The sequence below is a fragment of the Pygocentrus nattereri genome, chromosome 11 (genome assembly GCF_015220715.1).
Source record: "Pygocentrus nattereri isolate fPygNat1 chromosome 11, fPygNat1.pri, whole genome shotgun sequence".
Classification (NCBI taxonomy): Eukaryota; Metazoa; Chordata; class Actinopteri; order Characiformes; family Serrasalmidae; genus Pygocentrus; species Pygocentrus nattereri.
In genome coordinates this window covers 14,295,893-14,312,585 of record NC_051221.1, presented here as the reverse complement: position 1 = coordinate 14,312,585, position 16,693 = coordinate 14,295,893, and the positions used below count along the sequence as shown (strand labels likewise).

General features: G+C 38.7%; 1 protein-coding gene across 1 annotated transcript in view; it reads right to left on the bottom strand.

Annotated features, from left to right (window-relative positions):
- Positions 1 to 2,533: 2,533 nt before the first annotated feature.
- LOC108442488 (ectonucleotide pyrophosphatase/phosphodiesterase family member 3) overlaps positions 2,534 to 16,693 on the bottom strand; it is a 53,124-nt gene continuing 38,964 nt past the window's right edge. The window contains exons 21-25 of the mRNA XM_017722552.2: positions 15,095 to 15,236; positions 8,953 to 9,030; positions 8,593 to 8,713; positions 6,179 to 6,335; positions 2,534 to 2,835 (exon numbers count right to left, since the gene is read on the bottom strand). Coding sequence (XP_017578041.1) covers positions 2,662 to 2,835; positions 6,179 to 6,335; positions 8,593 to 8,713; positions 8,953 to 9,030; positions 15,095 to 15,236 — 672 coding nt within the window. The 3' untranslated portion in view covers positions 2,534 to 2,661. The remainder of the gene's footprint in view (positions 2,836 to 6,178; positions 6,336 to 8,592; positions 8,714 to 8,952; positions 9,031 to 15,094; positions 15,237 to 16,693) is intronic.

Below are 16,693 nucleotides of genomic sequence, written 5' to 3'. Positions count from 1 at the left end.
AAAAGAAAAAAAGCATTCCTTCTAGTTTATATCAATGTAGAATTGAACTACAAACAACTATTTTGTATGCCAGATACTTCAAGAGATGAAAGTCTGAATTTTTTTTTTCTGAACAGATTAACATTACTCCATTATTTCCAAGGCCTCCAACCTTTTATTTCTTAAAATGAAAACACTCACTCTGCATTTTGCTGATTGTTGCAAAGAACTCAATGTCTCTTCCCAGCCTGGGTGTTTTCACTATAGACTTTATAATCATTAATGCTTTGATTAAACGCCAGTAATTCCCCTCCAGAAAAAAATATATTTCACAAGTTTGCAAAAACCATGTGCTTAAAAGTCATCACATTTTTTTAATCACATGTGAACATTTTCACATGATGGTGTGCAAAAAGCACATGTTTACAATTAGTCCCACAATTGTTCACAAGACAGCGTGTTGTTCACAACAAGCATGCAAAAAACATTTTTGTAAAACTTAACCCACAAAACAACTTGTTTGTTGAATAAGAGTGTCTGCTATAAGAGTCCGAAACATCTATGGAGTTCAAGAAACAAACAGTCAGGAAAATGGAACAAAATCTGTCTCAATAAATGTTTAAAAGCATCACTGAATTGATTGATAAAGTAACAATTAGAGACATTTTCTAAACATTAAACTAACAGCGCCACATGAAGTAATCGTCATTAAATATGTAATACCACTTTCATTGAAACTGCCATTAACTAGCAACATAACAGGAGGAACCCAAACTAGCTTTTCATGAAGGCAGCGGCTACAAAAAGCCAGGGAAACATTAAATGGCTGGTCAAAACCAAGGTCCTTCAACCAAAATACTAACCTACTTTCTTCATAGTGTGATCAAGACTGTCAGAAAGGTCCAGGGTACAATTGCTTTTTACCTTAGACATCACAGAGTCTTTATATTGAGATACCTAGATGGCTTGTAATGAATGGCTGGCCTTCGCATTCCAAAAAACACAGTGTACTGACGGACTTTATGTGTCACTGCCTAAGAGCTATCTGTTAGGTCTTCTTTGGAAATCAATAATTCAAGAAAAATTGCTGTCATCAGGAAATTCTGAAGAATCAACAGTCCCCAGGAAAAAGTGTAGCCACATAAGTGGGAAGATGAAACCTGAGCGATCACTTCTCACCAAATATTTCTCTTCTGTGCTCCTGTGATATGTGTGATAAGTGATATGATGATCTTGATGAATTTGTAAGATTTGACTGAGAAAAAGTGCTTTGTGGTGGATGATGCTTGGGAAAATCAGTTTTACTCTTTATTAACAAGTTTCTATTTTTATATTCTATAATCTGGAATTTTGCTGTTATCATAATGTTTTAGCTGTTTAATGTTTTGCTTGTCTCCCTGTCTAAATGACTTTTTTTTGTAACTGTCATTTATAGAGATAATAGGAGTAGTAGCAGTATTATTATTACTCTTCTTATTATTATTATTGTTATTATTATTGTTATTATTATTACAAGTACAACAATCCAAAAAGAGCTGTGTGCCGCCTATATTGTGATTTTGGTCCACTACTGAATGTCTTATCAACAGGATTTCACAATTGTGCAATTGTGCATTTCACACGAAGCAACCTGCCTGAGAAGATTCAAACAGATAAAGTAACCTGGGGGCAGTGTAACAAACTTCCTTAACCTGAAACTGTTCTAGCTAAAATAACTAGGCTTCAATTTATTAGTTTGAGTAAACTTCTTCATTCTCATCTAGATGCATGGGAAACGAAGAAAACATCAGTTTGCCTGTTATCTGAATGATTTACCTTCTTACACCACATTGAATTGCACTGATTCATTGAAGGTTCACATATGGTTCATATGGTTTCCCACTAACTCTCAGCAGTGGTTCTGTATTTACTGAGAGATGAATGATCCACAAGGCATAATATAACCTCAAAAATTAGATACAGTTCTGATGCTGAAAGTATGCTGTCTACACAATGTAGAATGTTCCAGTGTTCCTCTGTAATTCCTAGAAATCCACTTTAGTGACTGAGTGACTCAGTTTTACCCCTTAAATGGACAGGGCCCAATATTTATGGCTCATTTCTGGAGCCTGCGAATAACTCAGCCAGTTGGCTTGATGTTGTAGAATAATAGGCCTTAGTGTGATAAACATGGGGTTTTAAGGGGTTAGTATATATTATTAAATATATATAGAAATATTTGATAAAAGAAAGATGAACAAATAAAACATCTGACCGTAAAACTTCTGTCTGTTGAGCCCAGTTGGAGCAGGTTTTCTCATTGTATTCCAACCTGAGACATTGCGCACAATCACAGGGGAAAGCTGGCTGATACATGCATGCTGATAAACCACCTTGTGCATGTGTTTACCCATGGCTGCCTATCATTTTGCCTTCTCAGAAGCCCCTTTTGCAATCAAATGGCTTAATATGGCATTTTTCAGATCATTTTCTAATATAGCAAGACCCAAAATTAAACAAGATACTTCATCAAAATTGTAATCATTGTTCTTGTTGAGTTATGAAGAAGCAAATGTTGATGAAAAGTCTTTCCTTTAGTTTATTTAAACCAGACATTCTGTTGGTTCAATACAAAATTTAAACATGAACAAGCATGAAAGGAAAATTGCTCAAGAAAATCAGTGTGTGTGCAAATAACAAGTTTCATGTTTTCCTGTGAATTGCTGCAGTAGGGCGGGTCTTTACGCGTAGAACCTCAGGGATTGGTCGACCGCTATCCTGGAAGAAGTTCAATCCTGTGAGTAACTCAACATCACTGATACGTGCCTGATGGAACCACACTAGGTCCTCCACCCAGGTTGACTCCGCTTGGTTGCTCTGTGGTCAAAAACGTATGTCTGATTATTTCAGCAAATTAAGATTCATATGTACCATGTGCTCACCATACAACCATTGCTTGTTCATCAATAATAATGTCTGATGGTGTGATCATAACATTGATAATGACGTGCAGAACTAAAATATTAAATTCACAGAATACATTTGCAAAGGTTTGGGTGAACCTGGTCAAATAACTTCTTTTATTGATTAGCAAAAGATAAGTTCATCTACAGGTCACCTAAATATGCACATTTTCGACTAATTGTAGTGCACAGTGTATTTGCTGGGTGCGCAGAAGTGCATTCTCTATAGAGGATGTGTTCATTAAATACATTTAGAAAATCGTGACTGGAGACTTTCGCCTTCAGCTGTATCTATTTGAATGTGTGTTTAAAAAGACAGAACTGACGTTACAATGCTTTGGAAAAGAGGTGTCGGGATGAGATGTGCGTTAAGTGGTAAAAGTCTGACATATCTGAGTGACACATTAAGTACGAGTGCAACACCAATTGGTCTGATGTGATCATTTGAGCTTGGGGCTGCACCAGGCCTTCCCTTGTGTTATGTAGGTTAAACTCTTCATTTGCACAACACTCAGCCCTCAAGCAGCCAAAGAACACACTGTGCTGCAACTGGTTTCCCAGAAAAACAGCTCCTGGTAGTAGATTCAGACTTGAAAACACTTGCATGAGAGATCAGGGCTATTCCATGTCACATCACGTGACAAGAGGGAAAAACCCTGCGGGAACCAAAATCAGGAATGCAAACAAAACTGCACGTCACGAAGTGAAATTGAAAATAACTAGTTCATCTTTAAGGTTCAATGATTTAAAGATCAAGTTGAGTACACTCTATTTGCCAAAACTCCTGTTGGCACTTTATGTCTACAGCCCCTCCCTCAGCATAAGCATTGCCACACAAAATAATTTAACTATACTCAGGCTGCAGGACTGTAGAGCCTCTATGAGGAAAAGTGTGCTTCTGGGACAAACTGCAGTTTTCATAGTGTTCATTCAGACAGTTTGGTTCTTGGAAGCAATGAAAGGCGGAATATTAAGAAAATTCTAATCTTTCACAAATGATGTCACAACGGATACTGACTTTCATAGACATTACATATATACCAGCACACATTTATATATACATACATATTAACAACCACTGGGACACACATGTCCTGGCAACACCTTAGTAACCACCTGGGGAACCATAACAATGGCCTAGCAACACCTTAACAACTACCTGGGATTCTATAGCAAAGGTCTAGCAACATATTTAGCAACCACCTTGAATGAGATAGCAATGGCCTAGCAACACCTTGGCAACCACCTGAGATTCTATAGCAAAGGTCTAGCAACACATTAGCAACCATCTGGGATACCATAGCAACAGCCTAGCAACACCTTAGCAACCGCAAAAAAATTCTATAGCACTGGCCTGCCAGCACTTTAGCAACCACCTGGTATACCATAGCAATGGCCTAGCAACACCTTAGCAACCACCTGGGACTCTATAGCAAAGGCCTCGCAACATCTTTTTCAACCACCTGGAGTAACATTGCAATGGCCTTCCAACACCTAAGCAACCATCTAGGAGACCATAGCAATGATGTCCTGGGCAAAACAGCAATACCTTAGCAACCACCTGGGATACCATGGCAATGGCCTAGCAACATCGAAGTAACCATCTGGGATATCATAGCAATGACCTAGCAATACCTTAGTGACCCCCCGTGGGATTCTATAGCAAAGGCCTAGGAAAATTTTAGCTACCTCCTGGGCTAAAATAGCAACATCTTAGTAACCAACTAGGACTTCATAGCAATGCTTTTGTTATGCCAACTCAAAGTTCTTTCATGAACTTTTCTTTACAATGTGTTTTGTTGGATTACTGCTGTTTTCAAATCTTTCTAGTGTCCTGGTATTGGCTGGCTGTGTATTTGTAAATATGCCATCACATATTTTTTCACTTTTGGTCAAGCTGCCTGTTTTGTTGATTTTCTGAGTGAAAATAAATGAAGATGTCCTGTACTGACCACACAATTAAAATGGTGTCATTCTGACACTTTCTATGCATAATTTCTATTTATTTAGTTTAATGTAATAGAAAAAAATAAACGTCCCATATATTTTGCGCTAGCCACATTTCCAATCTGTTAAATTCTGCAAATAAACTGTACTTCTGCATCAAAACTTGTCACTTGACAGGGCCACCTAAACCTGTCCATCTGACTGTATAATGGATGAGTTGGGAAGACTCAGAGCGCTGTCCCTAGAAAGAAAGACAGAACATGGATTCTTAGGCTATGACTGAGAGGCATGGACCGTGACACTCCTCAGACTCAGACTTTTGCATCTTTGTTTAATTTTGCTCTCCAGAATGAACAAACAAACCATGTGTGCTTGAGCAGGGAAGTCACAACAAAAATGAAACAAGGACTAAGGCTGCCAGTTTCATGGCTTTAGTTTTAAAACACAAAGATTAGGAATATTTCAAAATCTGGGTTATTGAGGTCTTTGGCATAGAGTCCTCCATAAATGTCCATAAATATTTGAGCATCATAAGCATCACACACACAAGCAATATTCATATAATGTAGTAGATCAATGGGAGCTCTATGTGCTACAGACAAACGTTTGAGGAGATGATGAGATATATGATGAGATATATATCTATCTATGTATATATATATATATATATATATATATATATATATATATATATATATATATATATATATATATACACACACACACACACACACACACACACACACACACACACACACACACACTACAATAACCCATGTTGTATTGTTTATCCTAGTCAGACTTGTAGAGATGTGACCTGAGAGCAAAGTCTCATTGTTTTTAGACTAAAAGACAGATTGTGATGTGTCACATTACTCAATTACACTTAAATTAAGTCGATTGCTGTAATTTGTTGCTTTGTACCACGTCACCTGCAGCACTATGCAAAAAGCAAAGATGCCCAGTCTTCAAAATGTGTCTAGCAGGCCTTCATGTTAGTACAGGGACACTAAAAACATTTGCATTCCTTTGAGATTTCATTTGAGTTTAACATTAATCTGAGCAGACAGTTCTGATCTAGAATTTGGGAATAGGTGAGAGAGATGTTATTCTTTGGAGATGAAGAGGATTACATGGCATTAGAGTGATAGAAGCAACAGCATTTTGCTCTAGTTCTTTCAGTTGTGTGGGAAGTTCTCCCTAAACTAAACATTTTCAAGGACTTTTGATATGAAACAATCATCACCTGTGGATGCTTTTGATTTCCCACAAATTTTTGTGTGGGTGTGCATGTATGTGTGCATACTTACCATGCAGCTTTCTGAGTTGTCAGGCCTGTGTGGTAATATGAAACACATGGTGTATAACTCCCCCACACACACACTCACTGGTTGGTTTGAATCCAAACAGGTGGTCAGTACGGCAAAGTAATGGGTTGGGATGGGAATCCGCGTTCCTGCAACAAACCTACACACACATATGCACCAGGTACTGAACTCAAATACACCATTACTAATCCTGGCCTAACGCTGACCTAGAGCCTAGCCCTATGCTTTATTCTGAGTCTGTGCGCTTTTACTATCTGGCATAATTAATAACTAATAACTATAATTAATAAGGGCAACTTGCTACAACACACATCTGCATCTGCTTAACTGGAGTTCTCTAGAGAGGCTTCTCATGCTAACATGTGTTACATTGATGGACTAACAATTGCTGATGAGTGCACCATCATTCCCTATTCTGAGCTCCAACTTCACAAGGCATTGAATTGGTTTATTCCCACCTACATTTAGCACAAAATTTTTCATGGTTGTTCCCAGATGTATATACTATGCCTGACCCTGTGAGTTATGCTTGATGCATTTTAAAGTGACAAGCCTTTCATTACAGAAAAACCTTCAGTGTGACGGACAAGATTGAAGAGCTACACGCAGCAAATGCAGAGTTTAAAGGAGTAATAAGCAACATTTATGAGCAAAAAAACCCCTCAAAACGCTACGTATTAATGTGATTTGTCATTGTCTTTATGGATCTTTCATAACATAACTCAAATGACTCTTATGACATTTGGCAGACGCTCTTATCCAGAGCAACTTACAATTTGATCATTTTTTACAGAGGTAGGTGAAGGCAGTGTTAGGAGTCTTGCCCAAGGACTCTTATTGGTATAGTGTAGGGTGTCTACCCAGGCAGGGAATTGAACCCTAGTGTACAGCACAGAAGGCAGAGGTGTTATCCACTACACTATCCCAACCCTGAAAGATTACTTTGTAGGCTTGTATGAACCATTCTATCATAATTATGTGCGGGTCCACACAAGGACAGTACCGTGGTTAGATCATGTGTCAACAGCGGGGGCAAACTTGCTGTAGAAGAAAAGATTTGCATGCTGATTGGTTAAGACTGCTAAGACTATGCTAGTCACTTGCTCACAGGTTTTTCAATGGAATACGAGACAGGTGAGCTGCATGTTGCTTCATATTGGATAGTAAAAACCATGGAGGATCATCATTACTCTTTAGAAAAGGAAACGACAGGGAGATGGCAGCAAATAACATTAGGGTGTGTAAAAAACTGCAAAATAATTGGAGAGTACCATCGGCAAAGAATCAAAGTAAACATCAACAATGTTATGCCATTTTTTTTTGTGTAAAATAAAATGTATACCTATGCGTCAAAGTGGTATTTTGCTGCTATCGCACATGCTAGTAGCGTTCCTGCTACATACTGAGCACATGCTTTGATCAGTCTGTTGCGAAGTGACAGAAACCCAGACGCTAGCGGATGAGAGGTTAGACGGTTTAATCGTTAACCTAGCCAAGGCAACAAAAAGGGGCAAAATACAAAGGAGTCATCCAAGTTCAGGCCAAATGTCCAATAACGAATCCAATCAACCAGCAAAAGTACCATAAGGGGAAAGGCAAAAGACGTAGTCAAAAACACGAATCCATCTCCATGCTAGCCAGCTGTTTCAAGTCGTTCTACCTCTTTCTTTAAAACACTGCTTTTATTTCATGTAGTGTTTCGATCTGGCCATCAGACATAATAATGAAAGGCTTGTTATTTGAAGCTGTATTACATTTGATGCCACAACAAGCAATGACTGCACATGATTGCGTGACAGGCAAAGTCACACAGTGTTAGGGCTGCCTGAAGTAAATAAATACCGCATTGGGTTTTGCCCGTGTTTTTCCCCTAAGCTGAAATTTCAGTGGACTTCAATGGATCAGTTAAGGACAAGTCCGAGTCATGAACTGGTCAGCATGTGACTTGAGTGCGACTCAAGCTCGAGTGTCTGACTTGCCTCCCCGTCTCTGAGTCAGGGAAAGTTGATATGTCTATTGGCTGGATGCTGCACTGTAGTGCTTATTGTTGCGCTTACATTAGTGCTATCATTGTCCTAAACATAAGAAGCCTAAGAATGTGTTCCTAGTAAGTGGATATTTAGTTGGGCCTTAAACAAAATACAGAAAATAAGAAAAAGAGTCAGCAAATATACCTCACAAGTTGAGACTTCAAGTATTAAGTATTAATCAAGTATTAATACGTGAAAAAATCCGGGACAAAATATCACACATACTCCTCACAAGTGTAGAGATATACAAACATATAAGCCCACACAGATACATCACCAGAGTTCCTGAGCTCTGTATAAATTGCAACTCAACAATCTACATGCTGATAAAATAGCTGGTGATGCTATGAGATGCAGGACACATACTGTATCTGATCGGCAGCGCCATTGTGGTTATAGTAAAATGCAGGTCCAGTCACCACGTTGATCCCATTATACTGGGAGGAATACTTCAGCAGTAAGACTTCCTGAAAGTACTGCCATATTTCTGCAGAATACACACACACACACACACACACACACACACACACACACACACACACACACACACATATATATATATATATATATATATATATATATATATATATATATATATATATATATATATATATATATAAATACACAAACACCACACTTTCTTTAACTGATTTACATAATTGCTGCTCAGTGTTTGATGTATGAGGAAGAGCATCACTCTCAGGGAAGTGTGAAGGGATGACTCACTCTTGAACTCTGGGTACACTGGAACTACATTACTCAGAATCAGTCCATCATAGTGCTGTTCGGCTGTGCTGTTTAGACCTGCAACACACGCGCATACACACACACACACACACACACACACACACACACACACACACACACACACACACACACACACAAGATATATATCAGTGGCAAAAACCAAGGCTGTGGTAAAATATATTCAAAAGGCTCTTCAACAGGATTTTCTGGCCCATCACCTCCTTAGCATCTGCAGATTTGTATATTTTTTGGTCGGACTGATAGGGACAAATTATTGCTATACAGGTTTGCTGTAACCAGTAAACACTGCCACAGTAACATTTTGTTATCCTCTCCCACTGCCCTGGAACAGCTTGCAGGGCCTTGTTTCCTCAATGATTTGGAACTGCTGAGTGCCTACAATCCGGAATATAGGAAGGAGATGTGCGGAAGGCACTCCCACTACAAATTAATTACGAATATGTGGCAATCTCATATGGCTCCCCCTAGATCCCCCTCTGTTCTCATGAATGAAATGCTTTACATATGCAAATGGAACGTGATGAAAGAATGACAAAGATTTTTGGGGCCTGCATTTTTTAGAAGCGTGTCATCAGTAGTTTCAGTACTGTGGCAGGCCTAATCATGTCTCTCTTGGAATGAGGATACATCACGTGCGTTTGTGTCACTTAAGCAGATACTCAGACTGATCTCACCTTTTATGGCAGAACTAACGTTAGTAGAATGGCATCTTTGGCTGGAGAGGGCTGTTAAACCCTTCATGCTTTTTATGGACCAAAGAAATTTGTAATACTGTCAAGCAATTGAAAGCTTGACAAGCATAATTGCATAATAATGAATTTCAGAATCGCTTACCGACCAGGCTCAAGCAATGGTATAGCAGACTTTCTATGGTTGTGAACATGTCCCACAAAGTAATGCTTCTTTCATTAATGTGGCTCCTGTACAGTGGCATATAAGTGAGGAAATAAGAACAGCCCATCCAGAGGATCCTATTAATGGATCTCCTAATAATCTAGGTCCCCATTTTTTGCAGATATCAGCTTCTGAGGTTGGCTCACACATTGCTGGCTACTGGGCACCTTGGCATGGTGCTCACCACACATCTCCTGACTGAAAGCTACTGTTTGCCCTTGTTACCCACGAATGTTCACACCTATATCTAATAATGCTCTCTATTAAGACTCCCAGCTGGTAAAACTTGAACTGCGCCCTGTGCCTAATAAGTGCTTTGTCTAGTTGTTTTACCGTTAAGTAAGAACTATTAGGGAGAATTTCCCTTACAAAGGGAATGAATTAAGGGTACAACATAAAATTCTGCAGAAGTTTCTTTTAGCAATGGGAAAACGCTGAGGGTTTACTGCAACCCTAATTCCAATGAAGTTGGGACGTTGTGTAAAACATAAATGAAAACAGAATACGATGATTTGCAAATCCTTTTCAACCTCTATTCAATTGAATACCCAACAAAGACAAGATATTTAATGTTCAAACGGATAAACTTTATTGTTTTTTTGCAAATATTCACTCATTTTGAATTTGATGCCTGCAACATGTTCCAAAGAAGTTCACTGGAACTTCTGGAATTGGGGTTGTATTGCGACTTATTAGGAGGGCATTCTTTCCTTCAGTATATAACGCTGGCAATCAGGATTTACCAGTGTGGCAGTCGTGGTCATCTTCCAACTCACCAGCTATTTATACATTTAGCGATGGTCAAATTTGTCCCCTCTCAATATTTTTACTGCTTGTAATTCTTTCTTTCTCAATTTGCATGTCCTATTTTCAATAAAAATGACAAAATCTCCATATCTTCAGCTTTTCATTTTGGCCAATAATCTTATAGGACGATTTTCCTTACCTTACATTATCCTAAGGGAAGTGACAGTTAAGGAACTTTATGCAATGGGTGAAGGATTATTTGAAAGAGAACTCTAATTTTTCAAGCGTTCCACATAATTAAGTGGGTAAAATGTCAACATAGATAGATAGATAGATAGATAGATAGATAGATAGATAGATAGATAGATAGATAGATAGATAGATAGATAGATGGGTCATTCCACTAGAATGGTTCAAATTGGACTTTGACATTTTCAAATTTTTTGCTTAAATGTATCATTGATATACCTCACAGTCAAACGTAACGGGGTTGAGTGTGACGGGGTTGTGATTTTTGCACAAAATGGCCGCTGCTCTACATACTGTATACCAGAGAGAGAGCACATGGCATGCATGAGATTCAGAATTAGCATATAGTTTTGAAATAAAAAAAACTTTTTTTATAAGTAATAGTTTTCTATCTTTTTTTCATGTGACGGTGTTGAGTCACTGAGTTTGGCGACCACAATATCACAAGATAAATGACCAAAATTAAATAAAAGAAGGAAGCCACTTGCCTGTCTTTGCTGTCCTGTTGTCCAAAAGACGTGATGTCACTTCTTGATGTATATGGATCATATGGATCATACCATTGTTTTTGTGGGGGAGATTCATTTGTGTTACGGGGTTGAGGGGTTACTTAGGTACAGAACTAAATAATGTGATTTTAATAAATAATTATCAATTAATTTTGAAAAATAATATCACAAACAATTAAACACAGACAGTTGTTTAGGTTGACATCAAAATATATGGACTTTTTTATAGTTGTATTTGGTATATTCTAAGTATACTTTCGTTGAAGGCCATGAGGGACATGACAAAATAGGTGGTGTCAGCAAAAATAAATAAATAAACAAAGTTCTCATAAAAAGATCAAATAAAAAAAAATACACTGTATTAAAGGAGATATTTCAATGTATGTGTAAAGCTGTTAAAATATAGATTTTTGTGACCCAGTAGATAAAATACACCTAAAGAGGAGATGAGGACTCAAAATGTGTCATTTCCATGGAATGACCCAGATAGATAGATAGATAGATAGATAGATAGATAGATAGATAGATAGATAGATAGATAGATAGATAGATAGATAGATAGATAGATAGATAGAGGAATTCCTCTTTAAGGTTAGTTTGATAATCAAAGGAAATGTAAGGATGTACGACGATTTCACTTCAAGAAACCTTTAGTAAACCTTTAGTATATAGGTACTATATAGGTAGTATATATATGGTACATCTAAGTGTTTTTTTATATGTGCAACACACTTGACCTTAAGAAATACTGAAGGGTAATCTTCGAATCTTCGAATCAAAATTCACTGAGAAATGCCTAAACAGGCCTCACTTCTCACAATTAAGCACATGCAATCTCCATAGACAAACACTGGCAGTAGAACAGGCTGTATTAAACAGCAAAGTCACTGTAAACAATGCTCTGTTACCAGATGCCACTTTTGCCACAAGTAAGGTTGTAAAATTTCTGTCCTGCTAGATCTGCTCCAGCCAACTGTGAGCACTATTATTGTGAAACAGAAATGTCCAGGAGCAACAGCAGCTACGTCACGAATAGGTATCCACGCAAACTCGCAAAGCAGGGCTGACAGATGCTAAAGCATGTAGCACATAAAAAATGCCTTAGACATTACATAGTTCTGAACTGCCTCTGGAAGGAACATTAGTACAGGTACTGTGAGTGGGGAGCATTATTGAAATGGATTATGAACACACATTTTAGACAATGATATGCTTCCAGCTTTGTGTCAGCAGTTTGGGGAAGATCCTTTCTTGTTCAAGCATGCCTGTGCCCCTCTGCAAAAAGAGAGGTCCATAAAGACATGGTTGAAGAGTTTGGTGTGAAGGAACTCCTGTGGCCTGCACAGAGTACTGACCTCTGAATAAGAAATCCACTGAACACCTCTGGGATGAATTGGAACTGTGGTTGTGACCCAGGCCTTCTTGTCCAACAGCAGTGTCTAACCTCACAAATGTTCTTTTGACTGAATGGGCACACTGCAACATCTTGTGTACTTGCAACGGTTGGGGTGGTGCGGGTGGGTAGGGGTGCAGCAATTGGGTAGGGCAACTCTATTTTAATGCCAATTTGGAATAGGATGTCCAACAAGCACATACAGGTATGATAGTCAGTCCACAAGCAGGTGTCCATATAATGAATATCAGAAAGAAAGGACAGACTGCTATTACAGAGATTCTTGAGTATCACCTCAGAGACAGGGTGTGGCTTCTTACTAAAGACCTGAATTACTGTGAAGGATAAACCAGGAGACTTTTAGCATACATCGCCATTGCCATGTATCAATGAGCTTTTTTGTTTCCTTTCATAGACCAACGGTTCCTGATGCCTCTCTGCAGATCCATTTCTGTCTATGGACAATTGACGGAGGTCTGGCTTACACAATCCATGCCTTCCTGGATTCCCACCTGCTGGAGAGGCACATCTACTGCCTCGTGAACTGGGAAGGGTTTGGCCCAGAGGAGCAATGCTGGGTTGCTGACATTCATGACACTTCAGTGATCATGATTTTCCACTGGGTCATTCCTCGGCCGTTAATATTAGAATTATTAGTGCTCGTCATCCCTGGCCTTCTGACCATTGACCCTAATTGAGGCACCTTTAGTCTATATTTCCACATTGCTATCGTGGACTGTTTAAACCCTTCTGAATGGACCTGTTAAGACTTGTTTTTGACTTCCCTTTGCGCTTCATTCTATTAATAAACTCAGCACTTCCATCCCCAACTAGCCTCCCGGTCGTCACACTAAATAATACTAAATAAGAATCTAGACTCATCAGTCCAAGAAAACCTTACTTCACATCTCAGTGTTTTAGTGTAAAAGTTCTCTTTTTAGCCTGTCTCCTTTTCTCAGTAAGAGCTTCTTGACAGCTACACATCCTTTCAGACGCATAGCGCTAAGTTGTCTATTCACAGTGGAAGGATGGACAGAAACACCTGTGGAGTTTTTGGTTCTAAAGCAAGAGTGGAGCTTGATTTTCTCCTCTCTTTCACAGGTGAAAGTTTAAAGTACTGGTTATGTGATGGTGAGGGCTCTGGTGGTTTACATGGTCTTACATGGTTGTTAGGAGTCCTATTTTTGTCCTTTTCCTTTAATACCTTTGTGATCTCCAGTTTTGATGTTCCCATTCCTTATGAAGGTGGATTATCTTGTATCTGTGGTCTCTGACTTTTGCACAGTATTGTATACTGACAGTAAAATTGAATTGAACTGACTGTTCTCTGCAGTCCTAGTGGAATCTCGGTGGCCTCGGTCAGCCAAAGCACATATAGTAGTACCGGAATGCACCACTGTGAATGCTCACACACAAAAAAGTTATAGGGGTGGCTATGGTTTTCTTTCAGTCTAGGAAATAAAGTTGGTGATCCTAGTTGCACATATAGTGGCTCATACAGGGACTTGGGCACTTTAACTGTATGTAAAATTTAACAAAGTTCTTTAGGTTATATAATACAATACTTAACAAAAAAATGTTTCAGAAAAAAATTGCAAAAAAAAAACAAAATGAACCTAATACATTTTTGAGCTTGGCACAAATGTTGCTTTCTGGATCCACCATGTACAATTAAATCACTATGACATCGCACTCTTTTTAGTAAGCATGTATTATAAAGGTGCCAAAAGTGCACTAGTGTTGCACAAAGTAATGACTTAAATAACACTATGAACTCTTTATTTCGGCCAGGGCTACAGTGACGTATTCTGCCTTTAGTGGAGTCAAACTGTGTGGACTAAGATTCATTAGCTTATCTAAAATATACAAATGAAGTATTTTATTCAATCAAATATTGACCTTGGACACATAGAAACAGTCAAAAAAGGGCAAAGCCCATTTCTGTTTTTTTTAAAACACAGTGTAATGAATGTTACACTATATTGTATTCCTTCATCCTAGTGTTAATTTCCCATTCAGAACATGCTGATCAAGGTCATGTTTAAATTATTTTGTTACTTGATCTGTCCAGCATTTAAACATTTGTTCTGAAAAAAAAAATGTGATAGTGAGACGACAATTAAGCTTTAACTATTTAAATATTTTTCTGTGTTGAATCCAAAAAACATTGGGTGTTCAGATAGTAGAGTATAGTAATATAGCTTTGGTACTGAATATTGTGATGCTTCTATTGATATCAGTGTCAAAGTTCTGGTATCCGGTAACCCATGGCTGTGCATGTGTATATGATGGGGAGTGTAGTACATACTGGGTGGATACAGGAAGGCATGCGTGATGTTGTTAGCATTGTTATACTGGTCACAGGTCGCACTCTGATCCGCTGGGACTCTAACATCAGGCCTCAGACAGTCTTCAGTCACTGCTGGCAGTGAGCCAGCATTGTCTCCAGCCTAAAAAAAGAGACACACACTCACTTATAAACTTCATACATGTTTTCTAGATATATAACATTGCAGTAGAAGTCAATGATGTAATGAGGCATAAGTCAGTAATGCCTATTTGTGCCATTGTATGAAATATTATGTATGTCTAATATGCATATATACACTCACTCAGCACTTTATGAGGAACATTTACAGACTGTAATCCATCTGTTTCTCTGCATACTTTGTTAGCCCGCATTCACTGTGCTCTTCAAAGGTCAGGATGCAATAACAATGCAATAACAAAATATAATAACATAATATCTTACTTCTACAAAGTCAGTACCATATATGGGGCAGTCGTGGGCTGGAGGTTAGGGAACTGGCCCTGTGACCGGAAGGTTGCCGGTTTAGTCCTCAGTGCTGACAGCACATGACTGAGGTATCCTTGAGCAAGACATCTAACCCCCAATTGCTCCCCGGGCTCTGTGGATAGGGCTGCCCACTGCTCCGGGCAAGTGTGCTCACTGCCCCCTTGCGTGCATGTGTGCATGTGTGCATGTGTGTTTTCTAGTTTGTATGTGGTGTTTCACTTCACAGATGGGTTAAATGTGGAGGTGGAATGAATTTCCCTGTTTGCAGGATTAAAAAAGTATCACTATATATATATATATATATATATATATATATATATATATATATATATATATATACACTACTCACAAAAGGTCAGGGATATTTGGCTTCCAGGTGAAATTTCACGATTAAACAAAATGTACTCTAACCTTTACAGGTGAACTTAATGTGACCGTCTCTAAACTTTTGAATGCACATGTCCAGCTGTTCAATGTTTCAGTACATTTTGCACAACTTGCTGTTTTCTAACAAGGAGCTTAATGGCAAGGTGATGGTGGTGGTGTTACAGTGTGGGCAGGTGTGTCTAGTCAATACAGAACTGCCCTGCACTTTGTGAATGGTAGTGACCCAGTAGCCCATACTACTGAATATCATTAATCCAGTCATTGTGCCTCTGCATGAACAACACAGGCCTAATTTCATCTTCATAGACGACAATGCTCCAGCTCACTGAGGTTACATCATTAGGGAAAGGCTGCTGGAGAGTGGGGTACCTCAAATGGAGTGGCTTGCACTTTCTCCAGACCTGAATCCCATAGAAAACCTATGGGATCAGCTGAGTCGCTGTATAGAGGCTCGTAACTCTGCACCCCAGAACCTCAGTGACCTGTCGACTTGTGAACAGCACATCGTGGTCAAGCTGTGATTGATGCTCAAGGGCACATGACAAGTTATTGAGGCATCTGTTGTCAGAAGAAAACCTTGTATCTCCATTTTTGATGTTTTCAGTTTTTGGCATCATTTGAAAATACCAGTTGTCCTTCACATTGTGTGTAAAGTTCATGATGAATGGACCAAAAGAAATGACCAAAAATGACTTGGAAAAAATTCTGGTTCCATTGACTTAC